General features: G+C 37.8%; 1 protein-coding gene across 7 annotated transcripts in view; it reads left to right on the top strand.

Annotated features, from left to right (window-relative positions):
• The window catches only part of WWP1 (WW domain containing E3 ubiquitin protein ligase 1), a 112,563-nt gene that overhangs the window by 88,820 nt on the left and 6,245 nt on the right, over window positions 1–17,498 (top strand). For all 7 annotated transcript variants that reach the window (XM_035011468.1, XM_035011474.1, XM_035011473.1 and 4 more), the window contains 5 exons: window positions 1,712–1,871; window positions 5,414–5,547; window positions 5,636–5,776; window positions 9,376–9,496; window positions 14,606–14,710. In XM_035011468.1, the coding sequence (XP_034867359.1) occupies window positions 1,712–1,871; window positions 5,414–5,547; window positions 5,636–5,776; window positions 9,376–9,496; window positions 14,606–14,710 (661 nt within the window). The remainder of the gene's footprint in view (window positions 1–1,711; window positions 1,872–5,413; window positions 5,548–5,635; window positions 5,777–9,375; window positions 9,497–14,605; window positions 14,711–17,498) is intronic.

Consider the following 17,498-nt stretch of genomic DNA (forward strand, 5'->3'; position numbering starts at 1 on the left):
ACCTCTAGTATCTCTTTAGTTTATTTGAGAGTATAGAAAAGGATATGTTGAAAGTGAACTCATCCACCTCTTTTTAGTTAGAATTTTTCCTTCTTTTCTTTTAGTGTTAGGGTATATAGGTCAGATACCATGTTATAGGCATTCTTCTTTTGAATGTATTCAGTTTTCTCTGGGCTGCTATTTGCTAAAAGTGATCTGCAGCAACTAGAAAGTTTATTTCTAGTTTTTTTTGTGTTATGTAAACACATTCTCACAGATCTGTCAGTCCTTTCCCCTGGGGGCATGTTTTACCTAAGCCTTGTCACAGTGGGAAGTCACTTGGTTCCACTACTACTTTGGGACTGGATTTAGTTTTGTGAATTGGTGTTTATCATTTATTAGTTGATTTTGTTTAGGGGAAGACTCCCTTCTCTACCGGTCAGGCAGTTTCTGAGTTTATATTTTTAAAGCTTTAGAAAAAGCTTTTGTAAATGGGCTTCCAGGCCAGATTTAGCCTGCCTAGTAATGGCTCCCATTGTGATTTTAAATTTTTTTCAATTATTTGACAGCATTAAAGAAAATCAGTAGATTATGCTTAAGAATCAAGATTTCTGGCTTCTTTTTAAAAACCCTAGACCCACGTTCCCACCTTCTCACATGGCATCAATTGGCTGAATCTACATAGCTGATTCAGCCCTGTAGGATGGATAACACTCTTTTCCACTCTGTGCCCACCACTGCGCTGTCATCTAAGGACAATGATTATCTGCCTAGAAAGAATTCTTTCTTAAAATTGGTAATAACTTTTATCAGGGATACAATGAAGAATGGGGGATTGTGGCTAAGTAGAAAATGTGAGGCCCATGCAGAGAAGGAAGCCACGTGTACTGATCACTGTAAGCATTTGAGTTGGAACCCTGCTTTAGAAGAAATTGCTGTGGAAGAGAGTCTTGCAGATTGGGTTTATTTTGTGATATGAATTATTAATCTTTCATCTAGTTGGATTTCATCATTAGACTTTGATAAGTGAGGGAAAATAAGTGGTAATAAGTTAGAGAATGCTAATCACATTTAAAGATTTCATGTTTTTAATTTTAGTTCCATTTGTAATATGTTGGCAATAAAACTAAAACTGTCCCATAGCAGCAGTGCTGTGTAGGTCAGTATCACCAGCAGATACTTACTAAAACCTATTGCATATAGATCCTAGAATGCCTGTGAGTTAAGGATACAAAAATATATATGAAGACATGGCTTTTGCTTTTGAGGAGTTTCTAGTCTGGTGGATGGGCAGGTCATGTACAGGAAAATGAATAATATTGTGGTTTTATCACAGTACCACAGAGTAGTCAGTGATTGATACAAATAAATATGCTGCAAGTTGCTTCAGAAAATTGAAGTGGGATGAATCTCAGTTGGACTGAAAGCAAAGGTGGCACCTACATAGGCTGAGTTGACACAGAGGAGACATACCCAAAGAAGAGTATGGCATAGAAATAAGCATATTATCTGTGAATAGCACTGAGTTTGTAGTTTGGCATCATAGGAACTGCAGGTAACTGAGCGGAGGGTCCGATCATAGGAAGACTTAACTGGAGGGCTGAGAAATTGGGCAGTGGAGTTATTAAAGGCTGTTGAGCAGAGATGATGTGTGCATGGGTGTATTTAAGATTTGTTTTTAAAGTCATGTGTGTATGAATGCTAAAAAAAAAAAAATCTTGCTTTCTTTTAGAGAATGGTTTTTCTTGCTTTCACATGAAGTTTTGAACCCTATGTATTGCTTATTTGAGTATGCTGGCAAGAACAACTATTGTCTACAAATAAATCCAGCATCAACCATTAACCCAGACCATCTTTCATACTTCTGTTTTATTGGTCGCTTTATTGCTATGGTAAGTTCTTATTTTCCTTTATTTATTTAAACTTGCTTATTTCAAAAGTATTTTGGAGAAGACTTAAAAAAATGATCCATGTTATCCCTTGGTTGTGTATATTCACAAAGTTTGTTACCAAGGAAGTTTGCCTAGAAAGGAGAGTACCATATTTTTTGAGTACCCGTATGAAATCAAGATTATGAATATAATGATTATTGATGTAGCCAATTAGTCTTTAAAAGTCCTTTCATTTTATAAATTAAAGCTTAATTATGGTGTGACTACTTCTGCTAAAAGGAAAATCTGAGTTGTATAACAGTTGCACTTGACTGATGTTTTGGGAATTTTCAGAGCTTAGCAGAAATTCTTATGGGGCTATTGTCTTTTCAGAAGTGTTTGTATTTATTTGTACTTTCTGTCTGCTCACTCAGCAAATATTTATTGAGCACCTACTATGGCATCATAATATTACAGAGATGAGACCATAATAAAAAGACACAGTCCCTGCTCTCGGGGATCTAAATTCTATCAGAGGGAGACAGAATAACACATAAGTTATGTGCCAAGGGAAAAGGAGTGTTGTTGCTTTTTTATATGGCATGATTAGAGGTGGACTCTCTGGGGGGTAACACATGAACAGAAACATGAAAGCAAGGGACTGAATGATGCATGTATCTTGGAGAATAACATTCTAGACATAAGGAACAGCAAGAAAAAGGCTCCAAAGTAGAATTCTATTTCTGATTGAAAAATGGCATGCATGGAGCAGAGGATTGGTATGAGAGAGGTATGGTATGAGAGGTATGGTATGAGAGAGGATTTGGTGGGAGCTGGGGTTGAAAGGTACTGTGTCAGACTTCTAGGAAATTCACTAAAGGGTTTTGAGCAGGGAATGACACGATCTAAGTAACATGATCTGACTTAGCTCTTACTAAGTTTACTGGGCTGCTGTGTAGAAGAGACTGTAATTGGGGGCAGAGGAGAGTAACAGCAAAAACAGGGAGACCATTTGCAACAATCCAGGTGAGAGGTGATAGTGGCTTGAACTTGAGTGGTTTAGCAATGGAGGTAGTGAGAAAAGTGGTTGGGATTCTGGATATATTCTGTAGTTAGAGCTAACAGAACTTTCGGGCAGCTTAGATGCACAGTGTGAGAGAGTCAAGTATGGCGCCAAAATGTATGGGCTGTGTGTTTGGTTGCAGTTGCTGTTTCCTAAGATGGCAGGGTTGTGGCAAGAGCACATTTTGGGGGTTGGGAAAAATCAAGAATTCGGATTTGGAAAAAAAAAAATGGATTTGTTAAGTTTAAGATAACCTATAGACATCCAAACGGAGACTAGAATAGGGAGTTGGGTATGTAAGTCTGGCAATGAGGGGTTATCTAGCTAGGTTAGGGCTATGTGATTGTTTAAGGAATAAGGGTGGACAGAAGAAGTTTAAGGACATTTGCAGGTCAAGTTGATGAGAAGGAACCAGCAAAAAAGCTGAGGAGGAGGAGATAGGAGAATCAAATAAGAACAGTTGCCAGAAGACGAGGGAAGATGGTCAGCCCTGTCCAGCACTGATATGGTAAGCAAGATGAGATCTTAGAATTAACCATTTGATTTGGCCAGGGGAAAGATTCAGGAGCAGTAGAGGACAATAGTTGACTAGTGGGAGTGAAATCCAGAGAGAATGGAAGGAGAAATGGAGACAACAAATATAAACAAATCTTTTAAGGAAGTTTGCTGTAAAGGGTGATAGGGAAATTAGGCAGTATCTAGGATGGGAGGAGAATAAAACATTTCCATGCAGATAATGATAAGTAAGAAGAAAGAATGTGATGATGTCAAAGAGGGAATATGGGAGCAGTGACCTGGAGTAGGAGAGCTGTGTGGCACACATAGAAGTAATAGATAATAGAGCATATAGATTCAGATGCTCGTCGTGAGCAGAGGTGGTGGAATACACAAAAATTCTCTTCTGGTGGCTTCTGTTTGCTCCATGAAATAGAAAGCAAGATCATTAGCTCAGAGTGAGGAGTAGAGAAAAGTATTTGAGGAATAATAGTTACTTGGGAGAGGGAGTGCAGTGGGGAAATACGATTATCAGGCAGCACTAAGTTCCCACTGGAGGTTGTTGGTCATGAACTAGTCAGCATGGTTGTATATGCATTTCTAGCATGTTCCAATACCCAGGCACAGGCATGGATGGAGTAAGTTAAGGGTTGTGTTTAGCTGGGCTTTGGATTTTGCCAGAATTTCTTTGAGGAGAGGCTGGGTTTGAAGGTATACATGGGAGTAATATTAATGATTGATGATAGAATCAAAACTGAATAAGGAAAGAAATAACTTTGTTGAGTAGCTGAGAAACAGTGATAAGGTTTTATGTATTTTTTAAATCCCAGTGGGGTCAAAATTGCAGATATCACTGCAGAAGGCAGTGAGCTAGAAAATTAGGTGATGGTTGAAATTGAGTTTGTGAAGGAATACAGTTATTGCTGTATTTTGCTAATAACAGTATCTTAGGTATGATGTCGAGAATGGTTAGTCTAAGTGAAAGAAAGATTATTGAAAGGACTAAAAAGTTAGGGTAGTAAGAGAATCATCATTGTAGATGTTGAAATGTCTAAAATTAAGATGGTAGTGTAGAAGAACACAGCATTGAGGGAGCAACAAAGAGAAACTCCAAGATCTAGGGTTGATGGCAGCGAAATGCAGGCAGGGGTGGGGCCGTGGGCCACTCAGGGCAGTATGAAGCCGTGAGCTTTAAGACGGGCAGGTTTGGGGAGGAGGAATTAGTAATGAGGAGCAACACCTGCCCCACTTCCAGGCCTGGTGATATGAGGGGGATGGGAGAGAAACAGCACCCCTTTGGGAGGACTTGGGGGGAAGCAAAGTTTTCAGAAAAATGCTAGATGTTTGTTAAATCAAAATGCCAAAGGATCTTCAAAGAACGAGTATATGGGGGATTTTATTAATGATGGATCAGGAGTTTCAGAAGGAAAAAGCATAGAGATGGGAGATGGTTTTGGGAGTTAGGGGAGGTGTGAGAAATGGAATTGGATTTTGAGATGGATGGGCAGTTGGTGGTGAGAGTTGGGGTGTGAGGAGGTCTGGCGCTTTTTTGTGTTGGCTGTTGTGAGCAGGAGTGAAGACAAACGGGGTCAGTCCTGCAAATCTCTTAGGCAACTGTGGTCAGAAAGGAGTGGAGGAGGAGTCTTGCCAGGTGCATGCACAGGAGCCCTGAGGCTCTGTCTGTATTTCTGCATCCAATTAGGTTAATTTAATTTATAGAATACACTAGAAAGAGTGGGGGTTTGATACTGTTCTTTTACCATCCTCATTGACAGTTATTGATAGGACGTGATAGAGCAAAGTGTTTGAAGTCATTTAACTCTGTAATTTGTGTTTCATACTTAGCATTTTACGTAATATTTTGGTTTTCATGATTTATCCTGGTTACTTATTTAAGTGCTTACTTTGGCCTGTGAAGCCTCATGATTTCTCTGTTATTGTCCTCTGAATAAGAAAATTGTTGTTTTATAAATTTTTAAGTAAAATTTTTTATTTCTCTCGGCAGGCACTTTTTCATGGGAAGTTTATTGATACTGGTTTCTCTTTACCATTCTACAAGCGTATGCTAAGTAAAAAACTGACTATTAAGGATTTGGAATCTATTGATACTGAATTTTATAATTCCCTTATCTGGATAAGGTTTGAAGATTTATCTTTCAATGAGACATTTTCTTGAAGCCAATTTAGATATCATGTTAATTAGTCGATATATATTTATATCACCCAGAGACAACAACATTGAAGAATGTGGCTTAGAAATGTACTTTTCTGTTGACATGGAAATTTTGGGAAAGGTTACTTCGCATGACCTGAAGTTGGGAGGTTCCAATATCCTGGTGACTGAGGAGAACAAAGATGAATATATTGGGTAAGGTGATACACCTGATTGACCTTAATCTCTAGAACTTCTGGCGTGTGTCAGAACTAACTCCTCTGTCTGTGCCCTTAGTTTGATCCCATGTTCACTCCTCTGGGAAGCTGTTGCACATTCGTTCCTCCTTTCACTTATCCTTTTCTGTCATTTGCTCTCTACTCAATCTTCATCTCAGTTTATAAACATGCTCTGACAGGACTCAAAAATTCAAATGTACTAAAATAACTTCTCTTGCCTCTGATGTACATATATTTCAGTTCTTCTCAGTAGTACCAGTGTTCTTGAAATAAGACAATAAATGATGACCTTCACTTTCCCACTCCTGCTTGCTGTAAGCGTTCTACCTTTGTGCAGATCAAAATTTATGGAATAGTGGGGCTAAAAAGGGCTTTGCAAAGACTGTGCAGCTTCTTCATTTCTAGATGAAGCACCCAGGGTGCTCTGTCAGGTAGTAGCGAAGCCCAGCTGATGCTCAGTTCCTCTTACAGCTCACTTTTCCTCTTTAACTTACTCTTTTCACAGTACCCGCCACAGCCTCTGTCTTGAAACTCTTTGTTCCCTTTAATTCCGTGATTCTGCACCGTATGGATTTTCTTCACTTTCTCTGTAGTGATGGTTATCTGAATCTCCATTTCCTAAATGTGCAGGTTCTTCCCAGGTTCTTTATTCAGCCTGCTTCTCTAAATAGCCTGCTAACATGGCTTCAGGCTGGATTGGGCCCATGGGCCATAGTGTGCCAACTCCTCAACTACTGAATCACCTGTATTAAATTTAACATGTCAAAATCAAACTTCTCATTTTTTTTTTCCTGTTGCCTCACTTGACCTATCTCTATTAATGGTACTACCATTTTCATTCTCTTTTAGGCTTGGATTCTCGGTATCACCTTTGTCTCAAGTTTTTATGTTCTTGATACTTGTTTCAAAAATGGGATCATATCATACATGTTACACTCTAGCTTGCTTTTTCCACCCTCCATGTCAGTAGAGATATATCTAATACATTTTCTAATAGCTAGATAAATTATGGTGTATCCCTTCTACATTCGTCAGTCATTTTTGCTAGTAGGTGTCATTCAAGTTGTGTCCAGTTTGGGCCACTACAAACAAAGGCAACACAAAATTTCCTTAAGCATAACTCTTCAGTTGTGATATTTTGTTTTTAGTGTATAGGACCTCAGTGAATCTATGAGTAAATGAATGGTAGAAAGATGTATGAAAGCTGTTGGAATCCAAAGTGGGAAGGAAGCCATTGATTCTGCTGGGAGAACTGAGAAAAAAAGTTCTTCATAGGGCATTGCATATGTTAGGTCTGAAAAGATAAATGAGAGTTTGCCTGATAGATGGAGAGCTTTTGTGGGGAGGGAAATAGCAGGAGCAGAGGAATTGAGGTATTAAAGGGATTAGTTTATCCTGAGACTACAACCACAGCACTGTGGGAATAGTATATCATGGTGAGAAATAGTGACTAGCTGGGAACCTCGAGGGGTAGCCAGATTGTGCATTAGTCTAAGGAAACTCTTATGTCTAAGAAACCTGGATTTTTGCTCTAATATAAGAGTGATCAAAAACTAACCACAACCAAGATGATCAGAATTGTTTCTGGAAGGTTTATTTTGGCATCTTTATGGAGGACGAACTGGGAGGGATAGATGGATGGAAGGAAGTAGTTAGAGATAGAACATAGTTAAGAGGCTCTTTCATTCTCCTAGTAATTCAGTATCATAGGCCTAAAACAGGACACCGTAGAGATAAAAGTGAGGGAATGGATTTTTGAGGATATTACAGGAATAGAATAGTTCAGATTCAGTGACCAATTACATGTAGTGGGGAAAATACCAGCAAATGAAGTATTTGAGGTTTCTAGATTGGTTAATAGTTGCATGTGTTAGCAGGATATCCAAGGAGAGAGGAACTTTATTTTTGTTTTGTTTTGTTCTTTTTTTTAAAAATTTTTTATTGTTATGTTAGTCACCATACATTACATCATTAGTTTTTGATGTAGTGTTCCGTGATTCATTGTTTGTGCGTAACACCCAGTGAGTGCCCCATTGCAGAACTTGCCCTCTTTAATACCCATCACCAGGCTAACCCATCCCCCCACCCCCTCCCCTCTAGAACCCTGTTTGTTCCTCAGAGTCCATAGTCTTTCATGGTTCATCTACCCCTCCGATTCCCCCCCCCAGGACTTTATATCTTAATATCTTAGCAGGATTTGGGAATTTAAGAATTACTGGCTTTTCTATGGTAGTTAAAACTTAGGTAATTGATGATACCATCTTTAAGTAGTAAATAGCAAGAAAAGAAAAGAAGGCAGAGATCTCAGTGATACCAACATTTCTGGAACAGTGAAACCAATAAAGGAAACAAAGGAGTAGCCAAAGTTAGATCACATCAGGAATGCTGATACTGACCAGGGAACTGTGTGAGGCTTGGGAATGCCGACGCCCACCCAGTGTTCAGAAAGTTCATGGAGCAGGAGTAATTTTGAAGAGGGCATGGGGCTTGGCAATTTAGAGTTCTTTGGTGACATTTGTGAAGAAAATTGTTTTGTTTTTCCCCCTGGGAGAGATGTTGAAAGTCCCAAATCATTACAGTGGTTTAAAATTTGGGTGAACAGGAGGTGAGAAGTGGAGACAGTGAAATACAGAGTACTCTTTTAGTAAGAGTGGTGGTAAAGAGAGGAGAGAGAATAATTAAAAAGAAACACTGGGTTGAAGGAAGGGTTTTGGAAAGCAATAGTCTGAGCACCCATGGGGGCAAATGGGAAGAGGGTCAGAAGGTAGAGTTGAGGGCATGGGCGAGTAATTGATGAAGAACAGTTGTGGAGGCAGCAAGGATGAAAGGTTTGCCCTCAGCAGAGAAGACGACCAGCTTCTCTGGGTCCCAGGAAGGGGAGTAATGTGGATAAATTGCCTTTCCTTTTATCTGCTAGTATCGGTGGCTTCTCCTCATCAGTAGTCTGTCCTGTTCCTCACAGGGACCTCCAGACCCATCTACTATCAGTGAGGCCCCTTGTGGAAGTTCTGGGTCACCATGCAGATTCTTTCTTACTTCTTTTTTATTACACTTCCCTACTCTACATCTGCTTTATATATCTCCTCAGAATGTTTTATTTTCATCTTGTATTACTTTTTCTGTTCTGTTAGGAAATCTTCATGTTCTAATAAATTAGCATGTAAAGAACCAGTTCTCCAGCTTTAAGCCTTCTCAAGTCTTCCTTAGCAAATGCTTTGCTGGAAGGAGAACCTGTTGAATGACTGTAGTCTTTCCCTTACTGTGTCAGCACACAGTATTTGGAATTATTTGTTTACACATGCACAGGAAATAAGTGCTCGAATGTGGCTGTTTTACTGACAAATAAAAAACTTCCTATTTTGAAAAGCATCCTTTTTAGCTACTGATGTGCTGGAACTGATTTCCTCATGGGGAAGCATGTGTTAACTCTTAAACTACTTACATACACAACATCAGCATTTATGTTACATATATATAGCATATTTGGAAAAAGAGAAGGAATTTCAGAAGTACTTGGTGTTTCTAAGCTTTCACCTCACATAACAAAATATTTTTAAATACCATCTTTATTTTCAGTTTAATGACAGAGTGGCGTTTTTCTCGAGGAGTGCAGGAACAGACCAAAGCTTTCCTTGATGGTTTCAATGAAGTTGTCCCTCTTCAATGGCTACAGTACTTTGATGAGAAAGAATTGGAGGTGAGGCTCTTTTATTATGCTATTTAGGAAATGTTACTGGGTGGATGAACTGTTTTTGGGCTTCTACAGGAGGATGTCCACACATTTTTAAATGATGTAGCACAATGTAGAATTCTCTTATTCGTGCCGGGGTTCAGGGGGTATTGAAATCCTAGCATGGGGTGATGGTCTTAAGTTCTCTGAACCATGATGATGTCATGGGCACAAAATCATTCAGTGCCCACTGTTAGGGGTCCTGAAGAGTGAGTGTAACCTTACTAATAACTTGGGGAACTTAATGAAATCCTTGTTTACTGGTGAGTTGCCCCAAAGATCCATTCTTAGTGGTCTCAACTGTATTTAGACTTGTTAGAAGTATATCAAAAATTCTTTTCTGGGGGATGGGAGAGAGTAAAATACACATAACAAAATTTACCATTTTGAACATTTCTAAGTGTACAGCTCAGTAATGTTAAGTATACTTACATTATTGTGCAGCCAATCTCAAGGATTAATTTTCATTTTGCAAAACTGAAACTCTATATCCATTAAACAACTCCCCATTTCCCCTTCCCTGGCCCCACCATTCTACTTACTATGAGTTTGACTACTGTTGATATCTCCTGTAAGTGACCTTGTGCAGTATTTGTCTTACTGTGACTGGCTCATTTCACTTAACATAATGTCCTTATAGTTTATCCATATTGTAGCATGTGTAAGAATTTCTTTCCTTTTTAGGGCTGAATAATATTCCATTGTACATATATACCACATTTTGTTTATCCATTCATCAGTCACTGGATATTTGGTTTGCTTCTACCTTTTGGTTATTGTGAATAATACTGCTATGAAGATGGATATATAGATATGTCTTAGATACCTCTCAGAGACACTGTTCTCAGTTGTTTTGGATATATACCCAGGACTGGTATTACTGGATCATAAAGTAATTCTATATTTAATTATTTGAGGAACTACCACTATTTTCTGCAGTGGCTATACCATATATTGCATTCCCACCAAAAGTGTGCAAGGATTCCAACTTCTCCACATCTTTGCCCACATTTGTTATTTTCTGCTTTGTTTTGTTACTGTAGCCAACCCTAATGGGTGTAATATCCCATTGTGGTTTTGATTCGTATTTCTCTAATGATTAGTTATGGTGAATTCTTGAAGTCTTCTTTCCCCATATGGCTTAGAACATAGGTAGGGCTGTTAGGATATTCCTTGGTATTCTCTGCTTCCTTTGGATGCAGTATCTTAACATTAACCATCTTCAGTTCTCTGTTAAGAAACTTGGTTTGTTCATATAATCAAATGTGCATATGAAAAATTAGCATTAGAAATTGTATACAATAATTCCTATATAGAAATTAGCCTTCTGGAAACTGACAAGTATATGAAAATCAGAACTCAGGCTGATAATGTAGACTCTATAAATCTGGTTAAAGTCTCTTTCTTTTAACAGCTTGACTGTACAGATTAGCAGAAACACATCAGAAGAACAGAATGGAAGATATTTTTTAGAGTAGTATTAATCTTTTTTTTAATCGCAGACTTCATTAAGAATCTGAAGAAAATAATTTCGTGTTTTCAAAATGCATACACCTAAAATATTCCATACCGCCCATTAAAAGCTCCTATTTTAGGGGCGTCTGGGTGGATTAGTCGTTAAGCGTCTGCCTTTGGCTCAGGCCATGATCCCAGGGTCCTGGGATCGAGCCCCGCTTCAGGCTCCCAGCTCCACGGGAAGCCTGCTTCTCCCTCTCCCACTCCCCCTGCTTGTATTCTCTCTTTCACTGTGTCTCTCTCTGTCAAATAAATAAATAAGATCTTTAAAAAAAACAAAACAACGCTCCTGTTTTAGAGGCCCACCTAGTGAAAGAGGGATGTATGGCCAGAGTCCAGTATTAGAGCATAGATGAAACTAAGACTGTAAAAGGATATGAATAGGCGCATACTTTTATATCGCCTTTGGTAGAGTTTACAGTTGTCTCACACATAGCCCTGTAAAATAGTTGGGCCATATAATAATTTCCTTTTACACATAAGGAGACTAAAGCCCTTATTGGATACTGATTTGCCTTTAGCTCATTGTACAGAGCTGTGAGAAAATATAGGTCTTTTTTGTTGTTGTTTTGCTTTATGTTGTTATTCCTAGTCTGTTGTTCTTTTACTTACATTCATCATCTGTCTTAACCATGAATAATACCACAATAATGGGCATGTATACCATTATTCGAAATAATGGTTATTCATAGTCATGGCCCTCTATAAGTTAAAATCTCTTTAAACTAAGATGTAACAATTTCTTTGTAAAAACTCTCATCACACTAGGAATAGAAGGCAACTTTCTCAGTTTGTTAAAGGGCATCAACAAAAAAAGATGCACCTGACATCATTCTAATTGGTGATACCATGAATATTTCATATTGAGGTTGGGAAGAGGGCAAAGGTGTCTACTATCATCCTTTATATTCCCCATTATACCAGACAGCCCAGCCAGTGCAGTGAGGCAAAAGCAGAAATAAAAATCATAAAGACTGGAAAGGAGTAAAAAAATGGCCTTTATTCATGGATGATAACATGATCGTCAACCTAGAAAACCTAAGGAACCTACCAAAAAAATCTACTAGAAATAACACTGAATTTAGCCAAGGGTACAGATCGAAGGCCAATAATTTAAAAATCAGGTGTGTATCTTGTGTACCAGCAACACTTGGAAATTGAAATCTTAAAAGTTTTATGTACTAAAGCATCCAAAAAATAAATTTAACCAAGAGCATGCAAGAGCTCTATACCTAAAAACACAAAACATGGCTCGGACAATTAAAGACAACTTTAATACATGAAGAAATACATCATGTTATGTATTAGAAGACTCAATATTATAAAATGTCATTTCTCTCCAAACTGATCTGTATATTCAATGCAATTCCAGTCAGCATCCTGGAAGAATTTTTTGTAGAAATTGACGGGCTGATTCTAAAATTACAAGGAAATGCAAAGGTGCTAGATAAGCTAAAACAATTTTTTTTTTCTTTAATTTTTATTTGTCAGAGAGAGAGCCAAGTAGTGGGTGCAGCAGGCAGAGAGAGAAGCAGGTCCCTCCCCCCCGCCCACATGCTTTGAACAAGGAGCCCAGTCCAGGATGCGGGACTCAGTCCCAGAACCCTGGGATCATGACCCGAGCCTAAGGCAGACACTTAACCAATTGAGCCACTCAGGCATCCCACGGTTAATTTTGTTTTATTTATTTTTTAATTTATTTGACAAAGAGACAGCGAGAGAACACAAGCAGGGGGAGCAGTGGAGGGAGAAGCAGACTCCCTGCTGATGTCGGGCTCGATCCCAGGACCCTGGAATCATGACCTGAGCCAAAGGCAGACGCTTAACGACTGAGCCACCCAGGCGCCCCCTCCCCCAACAATTAATTTTGAAAAAGGACAAACTTGGAGGATGTTCACTACCTGATTTCAAAAATTATTATTAAGCCATAGTAATTGAGACACTGTGGTATTTTTGAAAGGATACACAAATAGATCAGTGAAACACTAAGAGTCCAGAAATAGACCCACATATATATTATCATATGTGGGTCTATGATTTTCAACAGAAGGGCTAATATTTTTCAATGGGGAAAGAGAAAGTCTTTTAAACAAATGATGCTGGATCAACTAGATGTCCATATGTTAGAAAATTAACCTTGACTCCTACTTTAGCCCATGAAGAAAGATTAATTTAAAACATAAACGTAAAATATGAAAGCTGAAAAAGGAAACAGTTCTCTTGGGGAGAACACATAACAATTAGCCACACATTATATTATAGATATTATTATATATAATATATATTATATATATAAACTCTTACAACTCAGTAAAGAAAAATTTTCTAGAATGGGCAAAGACTCATAAAGCTATGATGGCAAGTAAACACATGAAACATATTCATTCGTTATTGGGGAAATGCGAATGAAAACTAAATGAAATACCACTTTGGGATAATGTTGGAAGTTTCTTATGTTAAACATATATATCAGCCTCTTATTCCCTAGCAGTTCCACTATTAGGTATTTATTCAAGTGAAATAAAATACATATCTTCATACAAAGATTTTTTTCATAAATGTTCATCACAACTTTATTCCAAACCAGAAATTTGAAATAACCCCTAAATGACCATTAAGAAGTAAATGGATAGGTACATTATTGTGTAGTCATATAATGAAATACCACTCAGCAATATGAAAGAAACATGGCACCCACAACAATGTGGGTGAATCTCATAAACATTGTGTTGATGGGGGAAGGCAGAGGGTGGAGACAACAGAAAAGATTGTTGATCGTGTACCATATATATGAATGACATTCTCAAAAATTTAATCTGTGATGATATCATTAATCATGTGGAGCCAAAGACGAAGATGGTGTTTTTGACTGCAAAAAAGGGACCTAATGGGAATATTCTACATCTTACATCTTGATTGTGGTGGTGGTTACATAGGTGTATATTATCTGTCAAAACTGATCTAACTCTGTACTTAAAACACCTGCATGTTATTGCATATAAATTGCAGCTCAACGTTAATTAATGAGAAAGGAAATAAGTATCAGACTATCTCATTATGCCAAAAAGAGCTTTCATCCCATATGTAATACCCTGGGCTTATTTGAAAATTTCACATAGAATATTTTATTCCCAAAGCCTGGAAAAATTAGTAACAGGAATTAGTATATTTTTAACTTTAAATAGAGAAAATGGCATTAGATTAAAAAGAAAAAAGAACCAGAAATTTATGTTTGAAACCTAACAATAATTTGGACACCTAATTTGGGATATATTTTTAGTAAGACATTCTTTTAGCATAGCTAATGGTTTTCTTGAAGAATAGTAACTCCAAGTGCTGTCAGTTTGAGTTCAGTAAATATAAAAGATAAAGTACCAAAGAATGCTTATTCTAAATTGCTACAAATTTTGTTGGATCTGCTTACTGTGATCATTAGTTGTCACGTACCTAGCTGTTCACATAATTAGGCAGGTGCATAGGTATTCATTGGCAAATCTGAGTCATATAGTTATTCTCTTCACTAAGTCTGTACTGTGACCTGCTACTGTGCTCATTTCCCAGGTTATGTTGTGTGGCATGCAGGAGGTTGACTTGGCAGATTGGCAGAGAAATACTGTGTATCGACATTATACAAGAAACAGCAAGCAAATCATTTGGTTTTGGCAGGTATTTGCTTTTATTTTGAAACAAAGGTTCAAAGAATGTTTCCTCATGAGACAGTGGTTTAAAAAACAGTTCATTTTTAAAACTGAAACTGCCTTTGGACATGGTTTTTAGTCTTTGAATTATAAATCAGAAGTTGAATATATGAACATTTATTAAGGGAGTTTCCATTGCTTATTTTGATTGTTTTCCCAAATGGGAGAATGAATGACAGAATCTTCTTTAAGTAGTAGTTTAATGGTAATACTTGTAGTATAGCATATTGTTCCTAGTAGTATCAAAGTATTCTATAAATTCTACTTAATTCTGGAAGTTAAATGAGGAAGCAGGTTTTCTTTGGTTTGTTTGTTTGAGCAAGCTCCATGCCCAACATGGAGCCCAGTGTGGGGCTTAAACCCACGACCCTGAGATCAAGACCTGGGCTGAGATCAAGGACTCTTAACCTTCTGAGCCACCCGGGCGTCCCAGTAGTATGTTTTTTTAGTGAGAAAGTCAATGCAGATACTTAATTCCTCTGAAGGCGATAATATGCTAGGGAATTAGAATAATCTAGAGGACAATGCCCAAGAATGACTTCCTTTTCTTTTTTCTCTCCCTTACTCCCTTTCTTGGTGTTGGTATTTTAGCTTAAACTATAGAATAGAGTGGTCTCATCCAAGTCCTGCATGCTGATCTTGAAGCACATTGTACTGGAGTTTGCATTTTGTGTGTTTGAGAACTTAAAATCTCTAGGCCAGGGATATTCTTCACGAAAATCCAGTAATTGAGACTCATTTGAGCGATTCAGTGACTGAACTTCTGGTTTACGTATGCTGTACTTTCATTTTCAAGTGAAAACTAAGCCTGCTTATTACTAGAGAAAGACTTTCCAGAAGTGGAATCTTTTCATAAGGATATGTGCCATTTATTTATTAATACTTTAAAGAAATGTAGACATTTCTGCAAACTTATCTTATACTTCAACATATGCAAAATGGCACATACTAGATAATTTTTGCACCATTACTGGTATACTAAACAGAGACTCCAAATTCCTAAATGTCCATTGGGAGGAGACTGAGTAAATAAATTACAGAATACCTGTTCTGTAATTCTGTACCTTGTAATCATTCTTTTTTAATGCAAATTAACAAAAATATTGGAGAATGAGATGTTTCAGTATAATTTTAAAGGGAAAAGGAAGGTGTGTATAATGTGCTATTTGGTTAAAAGGAAAATTTATATTCTGTATATTCTAAGTGTCTGCTGGTACAGCTGACCCTTGACCAACAAGGGTTTGAACTGTGCCAGTCTACTTATATGTTGATTTTTTTTTTTAAAGATTTTATTTATTTGACAGAGAGAGACACAGCGAGAGAGGGAACACAAGCAGGGGGAGTGGGAGAGGGAGAAGCAGGCTCCCTGCTGAGCAGGGAGCCCGATGCAGGGCTCGATCCCAGGACCTGGGATCATGACCTGAGCCGAAGGCAGACGCATAGCGACTGAGCCACCCAGGCACCCTATATGTCGATTTTTTTACAGCACTGTACTGTAAATGTATTGTCCTTATGATTTTCTTAGTAACTTTTCTCTACCTTATTTTATTATAAGAATATAGTATATACTATATATACAAAATATGTGTTATTTATGTTATCAGTAAGGCTTCTGATCATCAATAGACCATTACTTAAATTATGGGGAGTCAAAAGTTGTATGTGGATTTCCCTGAGATTCCAACTGCATGCGGGGTCAGCTCCTCTAACCCCTGCGTTGTTCAAGGGCCAAGTGTCTATGAATACGCCATCTTTGAAAAGATTGAGAAAAAACTGGCCATGAGGTGTGAAAACTCTTGATACTGTACCTTTTACTACCTTTGAATTCTATACTGTGTGCTGTGTGTATCTATTACCTATTATAAAAAACAAGGCGTGACTGGCTGGCTCAGTCGGTAGAGCATGTGACTCTTGATCTCAGGGTCATGAGTTCAAGCCCCACATTGGACATAGAGCTTACAAAAAAATAATAATAATAAATAAAAAATTAAAAAGTAGGGATAAATCAATTTTCAGGCCTAAAATATCTGAATTGCATCACATACAGAAAGTATGCAGGTGTCTGCAATCTTCCTTTCTCAGCTCTTTACTAGCTTCTTCACTCCTTCATGTTCCCTGACTTTCCCTTTGGACATCTGTATCTGTGTACCTGAGGAGCTTGAGCTTAGAGTCATGTAAATCCAAGTGATTAGGAAATGGGTTGGTTTATGCCAGATGTGCTAATCTCTGTTCCTTGTGTCTTGATGAAATGTGTACCTCAGCATGGTTCTATATAGAAATGTTTTTGATCATCATTAGCACTTTTTGTCTTATCCTTAAATTATATTTTTGTTTACTTTTTATAAATTTTTTTTAAGATACACTTCTACTCAGACTGCCCTGTAAGTTCACTTGCCTTCTATACCACCAATTCAAATCTATATTCCACCACATTACACATTTATGTCCCTCTTTGAAAGGATAGTAAATGTACCAAGTATTTTAACAAAATGCATAGTTTAAGTTTTCAAGTACAAAGAATCCAAAGAGTTGAGAAAATAGTATTTAGTGGGAGAAAATGCCGCAAACTATTGAGAATGGGCGATTGGGAAGTGTTCGTTTGTTTTTGGTAGCTTATAGGAGAGAAGGGTAGTTGACTCAGGTCAGGATAACTGGGTTAGAGCTCGACGGGACCTGAGTTCAGATGTTCTGCCACTTAAGCAGTTTGAGAACGACAATCTCTAGTCCTCTGTTTGCTTATATATACAGTAGGGATG

This window comes from Mirounga leonina, unplaced genomic scaffold (genome assembly GCF_011800145.1).
Source record: "Mirounga leonina isolate KUSES-001 unplaced genomic scaffold, KU_Mleo_1.0 Mir_165, whole genome shotgun sequence".
NCBI classification, from domain to species: Eukaryota; Metazoa; Chordata; class Mammalia; order Carnivora; family Phocidae; genus Mirounga; species Mirounga leonina.